The sequence below is a fragment of the Rhinatrema bivittatum genome, chromosome 6 (assembly GCF_901001135.1).
Source record: "Rhinatrema bivittatum chromosome 6, aRhiBiv1.1, whole genome shotgun sequence".
Taxonomy (NCBI): domain Eukaryota; kingdom Metazoa; phylum Chordata; class Amphibia; order Gymnophiona; family Rhinatrematidae; genus Rhinatrema; species Rhinatrema bivittatum.
Genome location: NC_042620.1, coordinates 263,000,499 through 263,023,774, shown reverse-complemented (window position 1 = coordinate 263,023,774; position 23,276 = coordinate 263,000,499). Strand labels below are relative to the sequence as shown.

The window sequence follows — 23,276 nt, the reverse complement described above, 5'->3', positions numbered from 1 at the left end:
AGGAGAATAGCTTTTTTGGAATATCTGCCTCCTTAGCATCCAAGGCAGTCTTAATAAACACTTTCATGTGACCTTTTTTGTGCACTTTGCATCATCTTAACTAAATTAAATAATATGCCCTCTTTGTGGAACCCTTTCCAAACGTAATGATAAATTCCACAAGATGATTTATATTTACCCCTGCCCTTTTAACAGCATCACTTCTACTTTAGCTCACCTGAATTAGGATGGAGAACTATTCCTTGACTGAGAAAGGCTTGTTATAGCAAAGAATCTCACTTAACCACTTAGGTGGTTAATACAGAGTTATGACTTCGGACAGATGACCAATTTTGATCAAAACATTTAGAGTGAAAGAGTGCAGTGCTAGTCACATAAAGGAGCTGAGATCTCCCATTATTGGGATGATGTTAATCGTTTTTACCTGAAAAAATACAAAATGAAACTCACAAGTCTAAACCGAAAGGCAGAAAGAGAAAACCTATTATCTTTCTCTTTAAAAAAAAGAAGTATGGAAAGAGAAAGTTGTGTGATAGCTCCTATTAGTGTTTGTTTTTTGCATAGCACAAGACAAACTTAACGGCCATTACCATAAAATATTCCCAAAAGTATTTATTTATTGACTTTATTTCCCAACACAATCACATGCCAAACCTTCTCCTCAAAGTTTTACGCATGCAATTACTAAATATATACCAATATTACATAACACTAATGTAAAAGTCTTGTATTATCCACTCTCCAAATCCCACTTTAAGAAAAGTACTTCTGGTGCAAGTGTTGACGGGGTTTGTAGTCAGAAATGTAGGAAAATCCCTCTTAACACATGAACCAGATAACTATGCTTCCCATAATGCCTGAGTCCCGACACATGGCGTCGTGTCCCGGGCTACAGCCAGGATCCCAACGTGGGGGGAGTTTTGGGGGATTTAGTTCCAGTTTGACGACATTAATGGTGACCACAGGGCAACACCCCATAGCTTCGGACTACACCTCCCAGTATTCCACGGGCTCGGCTTCTGGGGGCGGAGCTTGACACCCGGAGCCTGGCTGACTGAGAGAGCCGGGATCCTGCTGTGGGGACCGGTTGACGCCGAGCTGCCAGCATGTCCGGGAAACTGAAGTCCAGAGCTGTGGCGAATGCGGATGCCATGTCTGGGGTGGTGTCTGTGAATGAGAAGATTCTGCGGGAGTGTCACGGGCTGTATACCGAGCCAGAGACTGGTGAGTGCAGTGGGGAGGGCGGGGGGGTCGTTGTTCCGAACTGCAGACCGGTGAGTGCCGGCATGGGACTGACTGTTGCACTGAGCCAGAGACTTGGGAGTCTCGGGGAACTATTGCACCAAGTAGGAGATCGGTGTGTTCGTGTCGAACAGATGTGGGTGGGATCTTGGTCTGTCCCGTTATCGCACTTTGAAAAGAGTATCCCGCTTTGGCCCCCAAGGAACTCGGTGGGTCGATATTTTATTCCGTTCTCTCGTGCTCTTTCTCCCCCCCAAGGTCTCATTGCTCTGGCCTCGATGCTCAATTTGACCCTCCTGGTCCCTCGCAAGAAGATCACAGTCATGCTGATGGGGAATCACTCTGCCGGCAAGAGCAGCTTCATCAACTGGTATGTTTGTTACTGGTCACGCCCCCTACTCCTTTCATATCCTAGTTCTTTCCCACGCATTCTCGCCTTTGTCCTTTTGGCGTTTTGCCTTCTCCTCTTCCTTGCTCGCCCTCTTTCCTCCCCCCATCTCCTTTGTTCTTTCTAGTTGTGAAGAAGCGAGGGAAGAACCAGAAATCAACTATGATCTATGATGCTGTACCAGGGAGCTGATGTAATAAAGTGGGTGGACCTTAGCGTGGGTTTTAACCCGTGTTTTATTGTACATTTTTCTATGTAAAATTAACCTTGGTAGTTAACAGGGTTTTTTTGAATGGTTAAAATAGTACTAGAATTAGCATGTCTAAATGCAAATTGCAAGGTAATTAGCTTAGTTATTACCCTGCAACGCAGAGAAGTGTTCTAAAAGAAGGGCTACTTTGCCTTCCTATTTTTACCATGGAAAATTGTTCAGAATTGGAGTTAAACTTCCTATAAGTATTCCAAAAATAAGTTAGAAGCAAGCACTATATACTATACAATAATCCTTTCCTAAAGATGCTCTATTCTATTTAAAATATATTTTTATACTAGTTAGGATGTCTTCCTACCTGACATCATTCAGATCAAAGAGGAGTAGCAAGTGTCTGTCAGACAGAAAAGTCACTTTCAAATTTGTGGGCTAGCAGAAATGGTGAATTTTGAAAGTGGGAGAAGAAGTGACGGTGAATACCAGTGGTGGTGTTTCCAGGAGGGGACAGAGAGGAAGTAATGGCACAGCATTTATGCCGGGTATAAGGGTGCTAGTCGCAGCTTCAGCTTTCTCTCCTGGGCTGGGGAGATGGATGAGAGATGTATATTTATTTATTTATTTTTATATACCGACATTAAAACCAGCTGTACCCTTTCCTAGCTTCCCAGTGCTTTTCATTCATCTTGAAGTAGGTGTTTTCTAAAGATGTCCCCAAACAGAACCTGATTTATTACAGAAAAGCAGTATGGCCATATCAGAGATGTGGTAGCCCTGTAGTGATTGCAGAAGATGGAGCCTTTTTTTTTTTTTTTTTTAATAAAAAAGAGTTCAAAATAGAGAGTGTGCATTTCCCTGTTCGTACCCAGATTCTTCCAGACTCCTGGGTTTTGCCTCCTATCCAGCAGATGGAGATGGAGAAAGTTTTCTGACACTGCCACATAACCTGGTGTGCCACATGTAGTCCCTCAGTATTTCTCTGTCTCCAGCAGATGGTAGATGTGCAAAACCTGCAGTCTGGAAATTTTAGTTTTGGAAAAAAAAAAAAAAGGAAGATAGAAACAGAGAAGATCGTTGGAAGATTTCCTCCCGGGAGGTTGGCAGGTCCTGTGGGACCATCCCTCCTGGTGCTGAGGTGGACGAGCAAGGGGTTGGGGACCCTTAAATAGTTCGGTCCTTTCGTCGCCGGGTGTAGCAGCTGGTGGAGCCAGTTCCCTCTCCCCCAGGAGGACTTGCAGAGCCTGCTGCCCTTCTTTTTAAAGTTTTTTGTTTTTTTTTTTTTGGTGTAAGTATTGGTCGACCCTGGGTGGAGATCAGGGTGGCAGCCTTGCCAGGGGCTTGGCTGCAGCAGTTCTCATGGTGTTTCTCTGAAGTCCTTTGGGCAGCTGCCTGCACACGTGGTCGGGCAGGCTGAAGTCAAACCATGTGGCAGTAAGTGCACCGTGTGTGGCTATGCACGTGGCTGTCCCGTACCAGCTTCTGTTCCTGGGGAGAGGGCGGCTCAGGAACATCAACTGCAGCGTCGGGGAACAGTGAGAGCCTGGAAGGCTCGCATGTGCAGCAGCAGGCCCCTTCCCAATTAACTTGGGAATGGCAGCCATTTTGTCTTCACTCGCGGCAGCTGCTGAAGCCACGGGGAAGGGAGGGGGATCTCCCTCCACAGCTGTCCCCGGAATGTCAGAGCCCCTTAGAGGGCCAGGGGGCTCAGTCGAGGGAGGATGAGGACCTCCTGGGGGAGGATTATGATGATCCTGCAGCCTTCTCATCAGACTCTGTCTTTTTGCTGCACAAAGTGTACCTGGCCAGGAAAGCCATGGGATGGCGTGTTTTCAGGCAAGAGGGGTAAATGGGCCCACAGCCCAGGAAGAGATCCAGGGTTTTGTGGGCCAGCGCTGTGACGAGGATTCGCCGAGTCCTTAGTAGTCTACACAATCAGATGTGGCGGACGAGGCCTCGGAGGATTCAGAAGATGGGGATCTTCCAGCGGAGGACCCTCCTGAGGCCGATCCTTCTCCGGAAGGACAGGATCCCTGACTGTTGAGGGAGACGATCCGAAGGTAGTTCGTCTTTCCACAGGGAAAAGCTGTGGCTCCTGATCCCCGGGGATAAACGTTCCGCAAGAAGAATCTGATCAGGCAGAGGTGGATCCAGTCAGGGATGGCTTAACAGGTCCAGCAAAAGCTTTCCCCTTTCATAAGTCAGTTAAGAAGTTAGTACTCGGGGAGTGGGATACTCTGGAGACTGGTTTGAAGGTTGGTAGAGCAATGGATAAGTTATATCCATTGCCAGAGGATGTGCTTGAGCTGTTGAGACTTCCAAAGGTGGATGCCTCAGTGTCTGTGGACACTAAGAAGACAACCATTCTGGTGGCTGGTTCTGCAGCTCTGAAGGATATGCAGGATAGGAAGCTGGAAGTCCATCTCAAAAAGATTTTTGAGGTGTCTGCCCTAGGCAAACGTGCTGCGGTTTGCAGGAGTTTTATGCTTTGGGCTGATCTGCGCTGGGTTCAGCAGTTGCAGGCTGAAAATGCGATGTCTGCATCAGAGGCAAAGCAGGCCGAGCGGCTAGAGGCTGTGGTGACCTATGGAGCAGGTGCATTATATGACCTCATCAGAACTTCCTCCAGAACTATGATGTCAGCGGTCTCGATCAGGTGGATCCTTTGGTTACGGAACTGGTCAGCGGACGTTTGGTCCAAGTCTCGGTTAGGAGCATTGCCTTTTAAAGGGAAACTGCTCTTTGGGGAGGACTTGGAAGACCTCAAGAAACATCTGGGAGAGGAGAAAGGGCATAGATTGCCAGAGGATGTGCTGAAAGGGGGAAAAATCTTTTCCTGCGCATTCTCGCTTTAGGGTGAATAGGCGTTTTTGGCAGAATAGGGTTTCAGGAGTTGCCCAGAAGCAAGGCACTGGAAGACAGCAGTCATTGAATCAGTCCTTTCGAGGTTGAAAGCCAAACAGAGATGGTTCCGGCCAGGGTGCTGGTGGAGCCAAGTCCGCCCAAAGAAGCAAGGCCGTCCACTCCTCTGTGCAAGCTATAGGGGGTCAGTTGACTCTCTTTGACGAGGAGTGGGCCAAGATCACGATGCACCAGTGGATCTTAAGTGTGATGAGAAGTTTGCGCTTTAGAATTTGCTCATCCACTAAAGGACTTGTTCATGGTCTCCCCTTGCACTTCCATGGCAAAACGGCGGGGGTGGTACAGGAAACCATAAATCAGAGATGCTGGGAGCCATTGTTCCATCCCCGAGGAGAAGCCAGGAATGGGAAGGTATTCCATTTAATTTGTGGTCTCAAAAAAGGAGAGGACCTTCCTCCCAATTTTGGACTTAAAAAAGGTGAACATGGCTCTCAAAGTTCCTCGTTTTTCGGATAGAGACCTTGCACCCTTGTCATTTCAGCAGTGCACAAAGGAGAGTCCTTGGCTTCTCTGGATTTGACTGAAGCATATTTGCACATAGTGATCCATCCAGATCATTGGAGGTTCCTGATCGTTGGGACACATTTTCAATTTTGCACCCTTCCGTTCAGGTTAGTGACTGCTCCGAGGACCTTCACTAAGATGATGGTCTTGGTGGTGGCTCTCAGGAAGGAGGGCATTCTAGTTCACCCATATCTGGACGATTGGCTTATTTGAGTGAAGTCAGAGGTCCTTTGCAGACAGGCAGTGGTGTTGGTGCTACAACAGTTGAGATCTGTTGTAGCACCAAAATGTGCATTTTCCCAATCTTGTGCAAAATGATCTGTTGTAGCACCCAAAATGTGCATTTTCCCAATCCTGGTGCCAAAATGTGCCCCAAAATGGGCACATTTTGGCACCAGGATTGGGAAAATGTTTTTCACCAGGGAACATGTTTGCAAATTGCAGAGGCAGATTCTCGGGTTGTTTTTTTTGGAGAGCAATTCTCAGGGTCTGGGATTACCTACAGGTTCTCGTTTCCATCGTTTCCTCTTCAGAGCTGGTTCCTTGGATGTTTGCTCACATGAGACCTCTGCAGAGGGTGTTGCTTTTCTGTAGAATCCGTTGTCAGAGCAGTTTCATCTGTCACTACCTCTTATGGAGATAGCCAGATCCAGTCTCATGGTGGTTTGGTCAGGACCAGTTAGGTTGCAGAGTAGACTTGGAGGTTCCGAATTGGATAGTTGTTACCATCGCTGCCAGACTCATTTGGCACAGGAGGTGTTATCAATTGGTTTGAGATGAGAGCGGTGAAGTTCGTGTTATGGGCTTTTCTACCTCTATTGTGCGGTTTGCTAGAAAGTATCTTGTTGGATAATTCGATGATGGTGGCTTTCATCAACCAACAGGAAGTGGTGCAGGTGTATTTTGTCAGTCAACAGCTGGATCCGGGAAAGTGGGAGTTATCTAAGGAAGCAATGCGTCTTATTCGTTGCAGATGGTGCATGCCCCACATGGACTTGATGGCAACTCAGTGAAATGCCAAGGCACCACACTTCTTCAGCCGCAGAAGGGAACGCAGAGCAAAAGGGGTCAATGCCTTGGTACTTCCATGGCCACGGGATATTCTCCTGTATGTGTTTCTGCCATGGCAGCTGGTGGACAAAATATTGCAGCAAGTAGAGATTAATCTGGGAGAGGTGATTCTAGAGGCACCGGAATGGCCTCGGTGGCCATAGTTTGCAGATCTGGTCAATCTAGCGGTGAACGGGCCGTTGCAGCTCGGCCATCTACCAAAGCTTCTTCACTATGGTCCCATATTTTCAGATCAGGCAGCTTGTTTCTGCTCGTACTTGGTTTTTGAGAGGAAGCGTTTAAGGTAGAAAAGGTATTCCGAGGATGTCATTTCGTCTCTGTTAAAAGCTAGGAAGACTTCCACGTCCTTAGCATATGTGAGGGTTTGGAGAGTTTTCGAGTCTTGGTGCGCAGAGCAGGGGATTGAATAGACTTGAGCATCTGTGGTGCACATTTTGACCTTCTTGTAAAGGGGGTTGGTGAAGAGTTTGGCCTCTAACTCCCTTAGAATTCAGGTGGTGGCATGGGGCTGTTTTCAAGGCAAGTTGCAGGGAGCCTTAACTTGGTCCTTGGCTCCGTTCGAGCCTCTTAGAAGAACAACTATGAAGGATCTCACCCTAAAGGTTGTTTTTCTGGTGCCAATTTGTTCCACTAAAAGGATTTTGGAGCTTCAGGCTTTGTCATGTAGATAGCCCTCTTTGAGAATTATGGATTCCGGAGTCTCGTTGCGTAAGATTCCTTCCTTCCTCCTGAAGGTGGGGTTGTCATTCCACTTGAGTCAATCGGTAGAGCTTCCGGCCTTCCTAAACCTGGATGCAGCAGTGCCTCATGCGAGAAAGCTGAGACTCTTGGATGTAAAACGGGCATTGTTGTATCTTAAGGTCACTAATAGCTTCCGATTGTCGGATCATCTTTTTGTGCTATGGAATGGTGCAAAAAAAGGACAGAAGGCTTCAAAATCCACCATAGAGCAGGGGTTGAAGGAAGCGATAGGTTCAGCGTACATCTGTCAAGGTCGTGCTATCTCTGAGGTTTTAAGGGCTCACTCTACTCAATCTCAATGTCAAATGTCAACAGGTATTGCCACAAGAGATTTGTAGGGTGCCTACTTGGAAATCGTTGCACACTTTTGCCAGGCATTATCATTTGGATGTTCAGGCTCCGGAGGCCATGGGCTTTGGTGAAAGTGTACTTTGAATGGGACTCTCGCAGTCTCACCCTGTTTAGGGAAGCTTGGGTACATCCCAGGAGTCTGGACTGATCTGGGTATGAAGAGGGAAAGGAAAATTGGTTCTTACCTGCTAATTTTTGTTCCTGTAGTACCACAAATCAGTCCAGAATCTTGCCCAGTTGATGTGGGGGGAATTGGAGAGTCCGCTTGATCTATTATTGTAAATAGGTTAACGAACGGCACATGTTTTGTTTAGTTTCTCACATTAAGGCTGGAAAGGTTTTTTCCATTATAAGGTTCCACTTCCTATTGCTCGTTCAGGGGGACGTGATTGTTACTTGTAGTTATGTTCGTTGGTATCTTGGCTTTGGTACAGGTGAATACTGAGGGACTGCAGGTGGCACACCAGGTTATGTGGCAGTATCAGCACAACTTTCTTTGTCTCCATCTGCTGAAAGGGAGGCAAAACCCAGGAGTCTGGATTGATCTGTGGTTCTACAGCAACAAAAATTAGCAAGTATGAACTAATTTTCACCATCTCAATTTAACTTTCCTTACCATGCTCTCATATTCGATTTGTTGTTTCTTTTGTTATCCATTTGTTTTTAGCATGTTTTAATTGTTTTTAGTGCTTTTTGTTGGTTCTCGATATGGTTAGTATTAACTGATTGCTATGGCGGGTACAATTTAAATTTTATGTCAAATTTTATGTTACTTTTATGTTATTTTATGTATGTTTATTGTAAACCGTTTTGATTAATTCTTTGAATTGTAAAGGCGGTATATAAACATTATGAAATAAATAAATAATTTTCCTATAGAACACGTTGCTCCAAGCATTCACGTGCATTTTTATATTGCTTCAAAAACACCATACATTGCATTAACCGATGTGTCGCCAAACACACACAAGTGTGTCTGCACAATTCTCGATCCACCGCTGGCTCAGCTGCTCCCCCCTGCCCCAGCAAGATGCAAACTGTTCCTCAACCTGGGCTTGAAATGCTGACAACCCGGGCAGAATGCAGCAGGAGAGCTGGAAGAAGCACTCAGTCAGAGGCCCTCACAGCAAGGTCTTTTCTTCCCACCCCACGGCCCAGAAGAGGAAGTGGCATGCAGCGGAAGCGTGCGCAGGAAGAAGACCATTCTAAGATACAAGTGCGTGCAGCATAGGCCCGAAGGAGAAGAGCAGCGCAGCCCAGAGCAAACTCAGCCCTCTGCGGTTGATGGGACTTATTTCCTGAGCCTGTATGGTTTTCTGCATGGAAACTCAGGTCCGTCATAGCGGCAGTTTGCAAGGGAGAGTTCTTGGCATTTCTTGCCTTAACAGAGGCATATCTGCACATAGCCATCAGGCCAGAGCACCAGAAATTCCTGAGGTTCATGGTCCTAAGGGAACGTTTTTGGTTTCGAGCCCTTCCCTTCAGCTGGCAATGACTCCACGTACTCTCACCAAGGTGATCGTGGTGGGGGCAGCCGCATTGCAAAAGGAGGATGTGTTGGTGCATTCAGTATCTGGATGACTGGCTCATTATTGCAAAATCAGAGAACCTCTGTCAACAATCAGTACAAAAGGTACCAATGTGCTTGAAGGCTCTAGGATGGGGAACCTAGCAACGAGCTATTTAGTCCTCTTTCAAACTTTGGAGTATCTGGGAGCTTGTTCAACATGCTGGTGGAAAGAGTGTTTTTCAGGGAGAGAGATTGCTGAAATTGCAGAGTCAGATTAGGCTTCGGCTAGAGCTTTCGGTGCCCAGGGTCTGGGACTATTTACAGGTCCTGGGTTCTACTGGCATCAACATTGGAATTAATGCATTGGCATTTGCGCATATGTGGCCTCTGCAGGGGTCTCTTCTCTGCCGCTGGAATCTGTTATTGGAAAAGTTTCATCTTCCTCTTTGTTAGAGAGGGAAGCCAGGGGGACAGTCTTTCGTGGTGGTTTATTCTCACCACTCTCGAGCGTGGTACAGAATTGGAGGTTCTGAATTGGGTTATAGTCACCACTGATGGAAGCTTCTCCGGATGAAGGGTGGTGTGGCAAGATCAGCCAGCGCAGGAGGTCTCATGGTCTATCAATCAGAGATGGGAGAGGTGCATTTCACATTGCTTGCCTGTCTGCCAAGGTTACACGGCCATTCTGTACAGATCCTATCAGACAACGCAACGATGGTAGCCTACATCAACTGTCAAGGCAGAACCAAGAATCAGGCAGTGGCTCGAGAGGCTTGGGAGTTGATTCTCTGGGCAGAGCAACACTTGGAGCAGCTGGCATCACAAGAGTGAACAAGGTTCAGCCAGATTTTCTCAGTCTGAGAGAACCCAGGAAATGGGAACTGTTGGAGGCAGCGATATGTCTCATTCATAGAAGATGGGGGGGGGGGGGGGTATCCCGACCAAAGAGATCACCAAGACGTCATGATTTTAAAACTGCTGAGCAGAACATGGTACAGAAGGAATTGGAGCTCTGGTGCTGCCATGGACTCAAAGGATTCTTCTTTGCCTCTTCCCTCCGTTGCTTCTGGTGGATGAGGGATTATGGCGGGTAGAGAAAAATCCGGGCAATGTGATCCTGATAGCTCCAAAGTGGCCACATCAACCATGCTTCCTAGATCTGATCAACATGGCCATAGACAGGCCCCTGAGGTTTGGACATTGGTCAACTCTTTTCCATTAGGGCCTAATATTTTTGGGTCAGGCGGCTTCCCTTCTGAGAGGAGACAACTGAGATGGAGAGGATATTCTGAAGCAGTTATTTCCACCTTATAGCAGGCTAGGCGACCTTTCACATCCTTGACATATGTGCGAATTTGGAGGATCTTCAAGTCCTTGTCTGCTGTTGATGGAGTACAGCCTCAGCCTGTTCAGGCTGTGGTGTCACACATTTTTGACTTTTCTACAGAAAGGTTCTGGTCAAGGGACTGGCCTTTAACTCTGAGTCCAGGGTAAAGCACAAGAGTATCCTCTGACCGCACATCCGGATGTTGTACGGTTCCTTTGGGGAGCTAAGAACTTGTGTCCTCAGGTGCAGAACATTTGTCCATCTTGGAATCTGAATTTAGTCCTTAGAGGATTGTGTGATTCTTGGTTTGAACCACTAAAGAGAGCTATGGTTAAGGACTTGACTTTTAAAGTGTTTTTCTTGGTGGCTATTTGTTCAGCCAGGAGAATTTTGGAGCTCCAGACACTGTCATGTCGAGATCCCTTCCTAGAGGTGTCTGATTCGAGAGTATCTTTGTGCATGGTGCCTTTTTTTCTGCCTGAAGTAGTCTCCGCATTCCATCTTAGAAAGTGGTGCTTCCAGCTCTTCTAGATTTGGATTTCTCTACGTCTCATGCAGGGGGAGCTTATGCTCTTAGATGGGAGGCATGCATTATTGAAGTATCTAAAGGTCACATGATTTCCATAGATCGGATCACTTCTTTGTACTGTGGAGTGGTCCAAAGAAGGGAAATAAGTAACTAAGGCTACCATTCTGTGGTGGCTGAAGGAATCTATCGAGTTGACTTACATTTCTAAAGGGCACCCGTTGTCAGGGGGTTTAGGGGTGCACTCGACACATTCTCAGGAGACTTCCTGGGCTGAGTCACAACAGGTGTCTCCACATGAAATTTGCTAGGCAGCTATGGGAAAGTCGTTGCACACTTTTGCTAGGCATTATCCATTGGATGTCGGGGCTCCGGCTTCCATGTGCTTTGGTTGAGAGTGTTCTACGAGCGGAACTCTCCAGGTCCTACCCGAGTTAAGGGGAGCTTATGTACATCGCAAGAGTCTTGACTGATCTGGGTACATACAGGGAAAGGAAAATTGGTTCGTACCTGCTAATTTTTGTTCCTGAAGTACCAAAGATAAGTCCATAAACCCACCATTTACTGGGGGGAGGGGGGAAGAGTCACTGCTCGTAATGTTGCTTTGTATATAGTGTGGAGTTGGAGGTTTTCAATGCTGATCGCTTATGTTAAATATGGGAAACATGTTTTCCATTATCTTTTTGGGCAACTTCACTTTCTTCCGGCTCGGAGGGGAGGGGGTTTGCTTATTAGTTTGTTTAGAAATTTATGGTTGTGGCTGTCATCTTGGCTTGGGTACAGGTCAATACTGAGGGACTGCAGGTAGCACACTGGGTTATGTAGAGTATGTTATTTATTTATTTAACATCTTTTTTATACCGACATTAAAATACACATCATATCGGTTTACATTGAAACGAAAGGTTGAAATTACATGGAACAGGGGAGGGGAGAACTGGGAGATGATATGCGTAAGAGAGAAGGGGCTCTAGAGAGCCTGAAAAGTCAAGCAAGGGGAAGGGGGATAAGGGGATGAACATATTTACAAACATTTCACAGTATCTGTGAAACTTTCTCTGTCTCCATCTGCTGGCAGGGAGGCAAAGCCCCAGGAGTCTGGACTGATTTGTGGTACTACAGGAATGAAAATTAGCAAGTAAATGTAGGTGTCACTGTATCTTGGCTAATGCCACCATGTGTCTTCTGTTTCATTCTGCTTTACTGGGGGACCTACCTGCTGAAAAGGCGCATTAGAATCTACAAGTCAGTTTTTGATATTTGCGCACGGACACGTGAACAGACTCCAAAGTTCCCACTTGTGACCTGATCCGTCTTTCTTTTGCTCATTTTACCCCTTGCTGTCCTGCTTTCTCTCACCCCCATCCCTCTTCTCTACCTCTTGCATCCCTCTCTGCTCTCCTTGCCACATGCAGTATTTCTACCTCACCCACCTCTTGACTTTGCCCTTTCCTTGTTCTTTTTTGAGCAATCCCCACCGCAACCTCTTTCTTATTTACACTTTCTCCGTTCCTCTCAGAAGGCAGAGTGCTACACCGCCAGTACAGCACGAGAGGCCAGAAACAGGTCCCTCAGGCACGGCTATTCCCGCCGCCTCCTGGCTTTATTTATTTATTTATTTAAAGGATTTATTTATTTATTTATTTCAAATTTTTCTATACCGACATTCTTGAACAAAGATATCAAATCATATCTGTTTACAATTGAACATAACTGTCGCGGCTATGGCGTTACATCGAACATAGAACATTGAGCAATAAACATAGAACAGGTCAACAGTTCAACAATAATAAATAGTGAAATGCTTCATCATAGAGTAACATAATATATATAAATAGGGGAACAACAACTGGGGCGACTGTATGCGTAATATCAAAATATGTTTAATGAAGTGTCATTATGCAGCTGCATAGTGGATTTATTCCTGCCTGTCCACAGTTTTAGGTGATTTACAAAATTGTGAAGAAATAACAGCCAACTCAAACTTATTTGTCTTCAGCGCTCATCCTAACAACCAATAGGCTATGAGAAGAGGTAGGAGTAACATTGCTTCCAGCTTCTCTCTCCCACTCCAGGACTGGTTCCGACTCACCTGTGTAAAATTTCCAGTTGCCAGTGGTAAACTAGCAACCAGAAATGTTGTGCCTTGCTGTAACTCTAACTGTGGACATGTTGGCTATGACATGTTTTCTTCAGAAATAAGCGACAGCCTCCCTGTCTCTCACAGGTACATAGAGGAGCACATCCAACGAACAGGCGTGGCTATAGAAACCCAGGGCTTCAGCTTCATCACCAGTGGTCGGAAGCGGGAGTCTCTGACAGTGAGTGATGGGGAAAGGGACTCTTATCCTTATGTACAGCCAGGAACCACAGTTGTGTGAAGCCAAGGCAACTGCCAGTGAACTGTTGTAGAATTATGGGAAACTGTCCTCCTGTGTTGCCACTGCTTATAGCTGCAGCTGCATCCTCAGTTCTGACTCCCATGCCACTGCAGCTGCCCCTCACTGGCCTGCAGCTCCTGCTTTCCTACCACACTGCTGAGGCCTCAGGCAGCAGGAAGAAGGCAAGCAGTGAGGGATTGGGGTCCTGGTTCTGCAAGAGAATGGGGGGGCGGGAGGGAGGCAGAAGTAAGAGGCTTCATAGACTGGTGAAGAAGCAAACAGAAGAGAGGGAAGGAGAGCCTGGAGAGGAGAAGAGTGCAGGAAGAAGAGAAGGGAGGGGTTATAGTAAAAGTAGGATGAGAAGAAAAAAGGGATGGGAGAAAGGAAGTGAGAGAATGCAAAAGAAGGAAAAGAACTTAAAATGGCAGAAGGCATAATGAAAAAACAAGAAATTATCTAGACAGGCCCACACAAATTAGGAAAATTTATTTTGTGAGTATTAACGTAAAGTGAATGTAAATTTACATAAGTGTGCCGCAGAGTTTTCTAATTCTTGCGGCAGTCTCTACCACAAGAAACTAAGGGCTGTAAGTCATCATTACAGCCCAGCGCTGAGAGATGAGATCCATTTTAAGCAGTAAGGCCTATATCACATGGAAGAGGTGGAGGCTAGCGAGTGCTCTCTGACCTGGGGTTCTGTTCGGGGTCAGTCTGTTGGTGGGTATGGCGAGTACCGCAGTACTTCTCTGGGTTGGGTGCTGCCTGAGACGGATTGAGGGAAGGATCTGTGAGACAGAGCTCTGTCACATCCAGAGTTTGGTGAAGGTGGAATTTTGAGGAGAGAGACTCTGAAAGTAGGGGTGTGTTAATCTGTCTATTTGCTTTTTTTTGTTTCTCTTTGCCAAGTTCTAACCATGTTGTATCTGTCTGCTAGGGCAATGCCACGCTACACCTGTACCCTCACTTCAAACCACTACAGAACTTTAAAGGTAAGATTTGGGGGTTTTTTGTGTTCAGTTTTTTGTTTTTTTTTTACCAAACAGAGATGAGAAGAGAAAACAGAGTCACTTTAGGATAGAACATGACAACAGATAAAGACCATACTGCCCATTCACATCTCCTGTTTATTTTATAGTCCTTTCTTCTCCCTTTGAGATACTCTGTGCTTATACCATGTTTTCTCCTAGGACAGCAGGATGGCAGTCCTCACACATGGGTGACATCATTAGATGGAGCCCGGCACGGAACTTTGATTTCAAAGATTCTAGAACTTTCAAACATTCCCTACTGAGCATGTGCAGCTGTAGTCAATACCCTGCCCCCTAGGCAGAGTCCCTCGGTCTTTTTTTTTTTTTCACGGAGCCATATGGTCACAGGAGCTGTGTGTCACGATATTCAGCTTTCCTCTCTCCTCAGTTTAAGTGACTTTTTTTTCCTAGAACTGCAACTATTTTCTTCTTTTCTGCCGGAGCATAGTGGCTTTTCCCATTTTCACTGAGCAGAATCTGTTACTTTAAAAAAAAAAAAAATTACTCCTGTAGTTTCTGTGTCCTCTCCTTGCTCTGTCTGTTTTTATCTTTTTCTCCGGTGCTGACAGGACCGACTTCTGCAGTCCGGTGATCTGTGTAGGCTGCTGAGCCTGGGGACTTGCCTGAGTTCTACCTGAGCTGGAGTTCCATGGCGGTTCACCAATCAATTGGCATTGATGTATTCGGACAATGGAACGATCAAGGACCATATCATTCCTGGGGGAGGGAGAGCTCATCCTCTCCACATCTCAAGGAACTAGTCTCCACGGGTGGCAACCCTGGATGACGTTGCCTCCCCTCCTGCTTGCCAGCCTTGGCAATACGGTCTCCATGGCAGAGAGGGTGAGCAGAGCTTGGGCTAGCAGCCTGCTGCCGCACCTCTGTGCCACATGAATGGTTGCCCGTGCATGGCTGTCACCAGCGCACCGTTCATCTGACGCATCAATGTCAGGACTGCGTCGGGTACCGGGCCCATCTTTGAGTACCATGGTCATCCTTAACACCGTCTATGTCCAGGATCACCCTCATTGCCATCTAGGTGCGTGACCGTCCATGATGCTGTAGTGGTCTTCCATGCCGTCTGCATTGGTGGCACTGGAGTCTTGTTGCACGTCGCGGGGACGGAGTCGACTCCTTCAATGCACCCGATGCCACGGTGCTTGATTCCTTGGTGCACTCGATGCCCTCCCTGCACCTCTATGCTGTGGTGACCACGGTACCATCGTTTCCACGATGCCCGCAGGGCCTTTGATCCATCAAAGTGCGTGCATGGCCACCCTCGGGGCTGTCGAGGTTGAAGCGGGGGCAGGCCCTTGGTCCTGTTGAGGTGCGTAGTATCGATGCTGCGGCAGCCCTAGATGCTGTCAAGGTGCGTACCCTTGAGGCCGTAGGTTGTTGAGGTGCGCAACCTTGGTGCCAGCATGACTTCAATGCCATCACGATGCACTGCAGCCCCAATACCATTGATGCCATCGAAGTGTGGGGCCACCATAGAGGTCTTCGGACCACCAGTGCCTCTCATTACCGCCTTGACTATGTCAAGCTCCGCTGACCAGGTACCGGGTTTGCCATTGAGCAACCTTGCTGCCCCGAGGCCATCGTCCACCGGGGCTCTCTGAAGCCCCCACGTGACCCTGCAGCCCTGGGGTGGCAAGGGTTTTGGCTTCTTATGGATCAAGCGCAGGGGCAGCCATTTACTCGAGGCACACTGGTGCATTTGTCCGCAGTGGTCTGGTGTTCTCAGGGCTCCTGGGTGGTGTCCACTCCAGAGTACTGAGAAGTTCAGAGCTGTGTCTTCAGCAGATGATCCCAGCATTGGAGGCCCTGCTGGGATGCACTCACCATCCATGTTTTATCAGTGCTAGCAAGGCTCTCATGAGCCCTAATGCTTGCAAGGCCATTGAGCTCACGGCATCGACAGCCCTGGAAAAATAAGTGAACCGCGGGGAATTGCCATTGGCACTGGCGGTCGCTGGTTCTTTTTGGCATCTGACCTGTGGGTGGGCTGCAGGGCCTCTCCTTGCAGACGCTCATGGCTTCCTTGGTCAATACCTTCAGGCCAGGTCCCTGTCAGGGACCACAGGCGGTCGACGTCCATGGGCACCTGTGGCACCAGGGATAGCTCTATATACCGTTGAACCGATTATAGTTCGTTTTAGCACAGTCAAGGCCCTGGGTGCAGAGACATTGGTGAGCGTGAAGGCCCTGTGGGCACTAGTGGCTGCAGTTGGAGATTGCAAAACATGGCCGCAGTAATCCATAAGCACCCGCGATCGCTGGGGACTTTGCTGCTGTCATTCCCTGTGGGACTCGCAGATGAACCGGTTCCAATGCAGTTTTGAGGGCCCGCCTCTCGATGCGTTACCAGGTACTGGAGGGGGTGATGCCATAGACCGCCATCCTCCACCTTGCCTTACCCAGAGCACCAGTGGCGCTGGGGACGCCATCGTCTCACTGTTCTCTCCGCTCCGCTGGATTTGCTGTGACATCAATGCACGGCTTGCGTAGTTGGGAAAGTTAAGGCATCTGTTCCAAGTGCCTCGGATGCTGGCAGGCAGCATTCTCCCTGTCTGTGCAGTCCATAGCCATACTAGGATTCGGTCATCTTTCCTATGGTCTTAGCCTCCGCATCAGTCCGCACCGCATAGTGCTGAAAGGCACTAGTGGGGGAGGTGTCACTCTCTGCTTGGTTGTGAGGCGGCATGTAGTCTCTGGCTCTGGCACGAGGGCCGCCATTCGTTGATGGGTCAGTGTGTTTTCGTAGCGGAGGGTTCCAGTTGCCCTCTGCTGCCAGGGTGTGTACGAGTGTGGGTTTTTCCCTACGGGCGGTCAAAATAGGTGTTGTGTTCTGCAGCCTCAGGACTGACTCCCTTTGACAGGATACGGTACACTAGACACATCACACTTGTACTTGTACGTCAATGCAGCACGACAGTAGATCCCAGGACAATGAATATATATTCTATGTGGTTATATATGTCAATCTCAAATAGGAATAATAATAATACAGTCTAGCACATCCCTTACATAAAGCCATCCAGTCTGTAGAAGAGCACAGGGCACAGCATGTCTTTCAGACTTTTATTTTATGCTGGGTGGGAAGGGAGGAAAATGTCTGTGTTGGAGTTTCAGGAGAGGATAACTGCCACAAAGCTAGTCTGTGCACATCACAAGCAAAGCGGCTACTGTCTCGGAGATAAATCACCCATTAATCTAGGGATGTGATCTGCACTGTATCAGACAAGGCCTGGTGTCTGGGACTTCGCTGGAGTCCTGCAAATTGTAGGTCAATGTGTTTGGGACTGGAATCAGCCATTCCCTTATGGTACTTGAACCCATCCATGTTCACAAAACGCAAGACTGTAGATCTGAAACAGTTCTCTTACTCGGGGAAAGGCGTTCCAGCTGGCAGCCTGAAGAGCATGGTGTTGGACTGCACAGGAGAAAAATCTCTGTAATCTGCTTTAGTTAGTGATTCCACTTTTTGCATTGGTGATTGCCGAGATGTCGTTTCACCATGAAAACAGATCTTGCTTTCAGGTTTTAAAGAGCATCTTTCTTAGCATTCAGACAGGATAATCCACCAGTGGGTTATGCACCTCCTACCAGCAGATGGAGACGGAGCAAAGCTGATGTCACGGTATATGTACGCCCCCCCTCCCCCCAGCACTGACATCAGCCTGCCAGTATTCTCTGTCTCCAGCAGATGGTGGATGTGCATTTACCTACAAGGGATTGCTTGGGGAAAAAAAATTAAATAAAAAGGAGAGAGGAGGAGAGTAACACATCGCTTCTTCTGAGGTGATACCTTATGGTCCCTCCCTCAGTCGAGTGCCTTGGTCTGGTAATCGGTTTTTTGGCGTGGACTTAGCTGCCAGGAGAGAACAGCTGAAAGCCTACTGCAGAGCTTTCCAAACTTTTCATGTTGGTGACACACTTTTTAGACAAACATAATTTCGGGACACAGTAATTCAGTCTACTAGTAAACCAGAGGTTAAAGGTTAAACGAACAAAACATATTTCGACAATTTATGTATGTTTCCTTAAATATATACATAATAAAATGTTTCATGACACAACCTATCTCATGAAAACCTTAAATTTATATTAAAAATATATATTCCAAGATTCATGTTATTGTTATAATTTATGAGAAACAATAATAAAACAAATTGTCTGTCCCCCACACACTCATCTCTCTCCTCCCCCCAGCACATGTCTGGCCCCCACACACTCATATCTCTCCCCCTCAAGCACATGTCTGTCCCCCCAGCACGTTTGCCCCCCACTCACTCATCTCTCTCTCCCCAGCACATGTCTGGCCCCCCACACTCATGTACCTCGTCTTTTTGATTGTTGCCAGTTAAGTGCTTCACTCCCTTCCATGATCACCAGACACTGCTGCTTGCAGTCAGTACTCCTCATGGCCAGGCCTCATCAGCAGCAGCAGCCAATGCAAGGATGGCTGGGCTCGTTCCACCCACCAAGCCCTCCAAAAAAACGCGATTGACAGCAAAAATCACCCAATAATAAGCAACCCATAAACTGAAAAAAAAAGTGAATCTCTAGAAAAAAAAAAGCCCAAACTTGCGTCAGAGTTGACCGGGCTTGCGCGACACACCTGCACACTGCAGGCGACACACTAACGTGTCCCGACACACAGTTTGGAAAGCTCTGGCCTAGTGGGTGCAGGAAGCCAAGTGCGGTGGTGAAGGCATTAGCCCTCTCCCCCCACAGCCGGAAACTGACTCTGTTCTCAGCCGGGATGAGCTGAGTTCAGATAAGTAGTTAAAAAAAAAAAAAAAAAAAGAAGAGAAGAAGGAAATGAGAAAGATAATGTTAGGGATTCCTCTGCCCTCTCTCCTATTCTGGTCTCTGAGCCTCGGTGGGCCAATCCGACGTTTGCCTCCGCCTCCCTGGAGGGATGTGGAGTTGTCAGTTTTGGCGGATAGAGCGGTCGTTTGGACTATGCCCTGCTCTCAGGATTTCTAACTTGCCAAGTGGTAGGCTGCGGTGGCATTTGCGTGCTTTTTTTCTGCATAGGTCTGCCGCGACAGTGCCTGACGTCGATTCATGCCTGTGGGTCCAGGATGGGCATCTGTCTGGGCCATGTGGTTGGGTGTACAAGTTTGGAGCATCTGAAGTACGTGCTTATACATGTAAGCGTCCCGTACTTGGGCGTCCTAAAAAACTTTTTGGACCTCCTAAATTTGGGCATACTGTACAGGTTTGTCTTGTACAGATGCACAGTTGGATGCACAATTGTCAGTCACTTGGTGTATCCATGGTGCCAGTAGCAAAGAAGCCTAAGCGCCTTGCGATTTACACTGCTGCAATATATGCGATTTATCCTGCTGCTTTGCAGCCTGGGGTTCCCTCTAATCTGGTCAGTGCTGGTCAGTCTCAGGGAGAGTTGTCTCTCACTGGTTTTTGCTGCGCCTGGTCCTTCCCAGCAGGATGCAGGAATGGGTCTGGAAGGAGATCTGTCAGAGTTTTCGCTTGGTTTTGAGGCCCCCTAACTGGATTTCAGCAGGGAGGACAACTCTGTGAGTGCCACTCCAGCGCCCTCTGGTTTTGGTATGGATCCTTCTGCCCTTCATGGGTGGAATTGCTTCAAGGGCCACCGTCCCTTCTACAGGTACGTTCGGCAGAGCCAGCCAACCTAAAAATAATAATTTAGGATTGCAGGCTGCAGAATCCTGCAGGTCTTGTGCCGTGGGTAAGCGTTGGAATACACCTCAGCCTGTTGTGGATCACTGATGGGGACCCAGGTGGCACAGATGATGAAAGTGATCCTTTATTTATTTAGAATTTTTTTATATACTGACATCCGTTTGCACATCGTATCGGTTTACAAATAACTTGGAACTTTTAGGCATAGCCTTTACATGGAACAATAGAACAAATAACTATATGAAGAAAGGAACAGTAACAATTAGCTACAGCATATGAAATCACAAGATCAATGGCATAGAGTAATAACACTGATTAAAATCTGAGTAAGCATGATATTTACATAAAGTTCGAAGGTAAAGAGTGAGATACATGACTTGAAGAGTGTCAGATCATGTGGGAAAATAGCAGCAAATAATACAAAGTTATTCAGTGAAAATATTACACAAATTTCAGGGATTCGTCACAGGGTGGGTAGAGATATAGCGTGTTCTGTCATATAGAGTGTTCTATCATAGAGATAAGTTGCTGGCTCTTCTCACCCTGACACTGAAGATGTTGGGAGTCCTGGATGTTGCTTCCATTTATGAGCCAAAGAAGTTACTTCCCCACTATGGATGCCTTTCAAGGCCTCATGTTCTTGAATGGGACGCTCTGGAAGCTGAGTTTAGAAAGGGACAAGCCTCGACAGTGCTGTACCCCCCCCCCCCCCCCCCCCTGGATCCAGCAGCGAGAGAGAGAAGTTGCGTTTTTTTTTCTAAAATGGGAATGCGCTGGTGGGTTCTGTCACCAAGCAGACGATCGTTCCTGTGGGAAAGGGAGGGGCATTGAAGGATGCAGATAGCTTCTTGCTGCTCCCTGGTGGCTCACTTGTGTCTGTTCCGATCTCAGGAAATTGATGAGTCTGGTTTGAATAGCTTTTTGGCAGATGCAGGCTGGACCTGGTTCGTACCTCTGCTGGAGGAATGGCTTTGGGGATAGCCAGGTGGTAGCTGTGGCTGAGCCATTGTTTGACCGATACAATTTCAAAGTTTAATCTTAATTCAGAAACTGCTGGAGTAGGTGTGACTATTGACAAAGATATTCCTCCCGACGGTGTGGTCTTACCTACAACTACTAGTTTTGATGGTAGCTACCCTGGAGGCTTGGCCCTTAACTCCTTGAAGGTGCAGGAGGTAGATCTTGCCTGGTTCCAGGGTCAGGTGAATGGTAGACCCTTGTCAGTCCTTTCCGATGTGGTCTGGTTTTTGAAGGGGATGAAGCATCATTGTTCTCCCTTACGGTTGCTAGTGCTCTTATGGAACCTTAATCTGGTTCTAGAACTTTTGGGCAAGTTTCTCTTTTCGACCGCTATGTCACCTCTCCTTGAGGTTACTGAGTTTTTAAGGATGGTGTTATCATGGCAATTTGTTCCACGCATGGAGTTTTGTGCTGCAGGCTCTTTGGCTGGAGACCGTTCCTGAGGGGCAGTCCAGCTTCGTTCTGTTCCGTCGCTTTTGCCAAAAATGGTCTGACTTTTTGGCTTGGATCATTCAATTTCCCTGCCAATGCTGGACAGGGAGAGAAAAATAGATGTGAAGGAATATCCTTGGTTGTGGACTTGGTTGTCAAAGAGGCAACTGTTGAGGTAGTTGGAGGTTTCTAAACCTCTCAAGAACACTGACCGCCTGTTTGTTCTCCACGGTGACAGTAAACAGGATGAGTTGGCGTCAAGGAAGTTAATCTCAGTTGTGTATGTGAATACTGAGCAGCTGCTGGACTAAATTAACAGAACACATGCAGGTAACCTGTATGGCATGGTAACCTGCACAGTGCTGCAGCTGCTATCATGGGCCACTTGGTGGGCAGACTGGTTGGATCATTTGGTCTTTATCTGCTGTCCTTACTATGTTATGTGCACTTTGTCGAGGACATTACCATTACCTACATGTGACGCAACAACAATACTTTGAATATGGCAATAAGGTGAGCAGATTGTTAGCTTTAAAACTTAAAAACAAATCATGTTACACAAACTAAAACGGAGGTGGGAATATGCTTTTGGGAGACAGCAATTTGTAACAGATTTGTTCTTCGGTGATTTATATAAATCTGATATTGATGTTTCTGAGGAGGATATTGATTCATATTTGGATAGTATAACACTAAACCAAATATCTATTAGTGCAGGAGAGGATGAACAAAGAAATGACTAAATGAGAAGCATCATAGGCCATATGTGAGCTAAAATCTGGCAAGCCTTTGGGGCTCAGTGGTTTTTCTGCCAAGACGGAAAGTCTTCCAAATAAGAAGTATCCCCTAATTATGGTCACCATACCAAGTCCTACCTTCAGGTCTCTGCAACTGGACAACAATCTTTGAGTTCTAAAAATTAATCTTATTTATATTTTCCTCTGCAACTGGACTACAATTTCTAAGTTCAAAATTCATTTTATCTTATTATTTATATTTGGCATGGTTAATATGTCACTATATCCAAGTTAAATATTTAAATTATACAGTTTATATTACATAATTTTATTAATTACAAGTAAAACTATTCTATATTATTTATTATCATTATGTTAAATTGTCATCCAGTTATAATGTTCCATATGTACCACTGTTCTATGTAAAGCCCCCTTATCTCTGTTGGGCAGTTTATCGTTATATGTAAACCGGAGTGATTTATAGTCTCTATAAGAACCTCGGTATATAAAAATTAAAAATAAATAAATAAATAAAATAAATTTTCTTTTTTTAATTTTTATTGAATTAAAAGCGATACGTTGCCAGATGCAAAACAGTTGAAACAATATAAAAGATTCAAAATGCAAAATAACACATCTGGTCTTGATGTACAAACGGTTTTAGGTTAGGTTCAGATTGTATAAAACATTTTGAGAAGTGTTGGTGGGCCCCTTAGTTTGGTGTTCAATGCTTTACTAGGTGAAGGTGCTTTACCACTCTCTCTGAATATGGTGGGCATTACGGTTTTACCTAAGGATGGGAAAAATAACTTTGTGGGCCTTTTTGGACATTAAGCTACTGGCTAAACTTCTTGGGGCACTGGTGCCTGATTTTAGTGCATGAGCACCAGTCGGGTTTTTTATTTGGAAGACAAGCGGCTGATAATATAGGACGATTATTGAACCTGGTTTGATTTACTAAAAGGAGGGCTATCCCTGCGCTGCTTTTCTTGGTTGTTGCCGGCATTAGTAGCATGGGATTTATTTAACGTTTGGGACCTTGCCAGGTACTTGTAGCCTGGATCGGCCACAGTTGGACACAGGATGCTGGGCTTGATGGACCCTCGGTCTGACCCAGTATGGGAGGTCCTATGTTGATGCTGAGAAAGTGTTTGATAGAATTCACTGGCAGTTCATGTTCATAGTTTTGGAGAATTTAGGTGTGGGTTTTAATTTTCT

The 23,276-nt window shown here is 46.6% G+C and overlaps 1 protein-coding gene across 2 annotated transcripts in view; it reads left to right on the top strand.

The window, feature by feature from the left end:
* The first annotated feature begins 906 nt into the window (after positions 1-906).
* The window catches only part of LOC115094226, a 39,924-nt gene continuing 17,554 nt past the window's right edge, over positions 907-23,276 (top strand). Inside the window, exons 1-4 of one of the 2 annotated variants that reach the window (XM_029607053.1) lie at positions 907-1,224; positions 1,501-1,612; positions 13,015-13,108; positions 14,103-14,157. In XM_029607053.1, coding sequence (XP_029462913.1) covers positions 1,107-1,224; positions 1,501-1,612; positions 13,015-13,108; positions 14,103-14,157 — 379 coding nt within the window. In that variant the 5' untranslated portion in view covers positions 907-1,106. The remainder of the gene's footprint in view (positions 1,225-1,500; positions 1,613-13,014; positions 13,109-14,102; positions 14,158-23,276) is intronic. The other variant, XM_029607052.1, reaches the window with a different exon arrangement.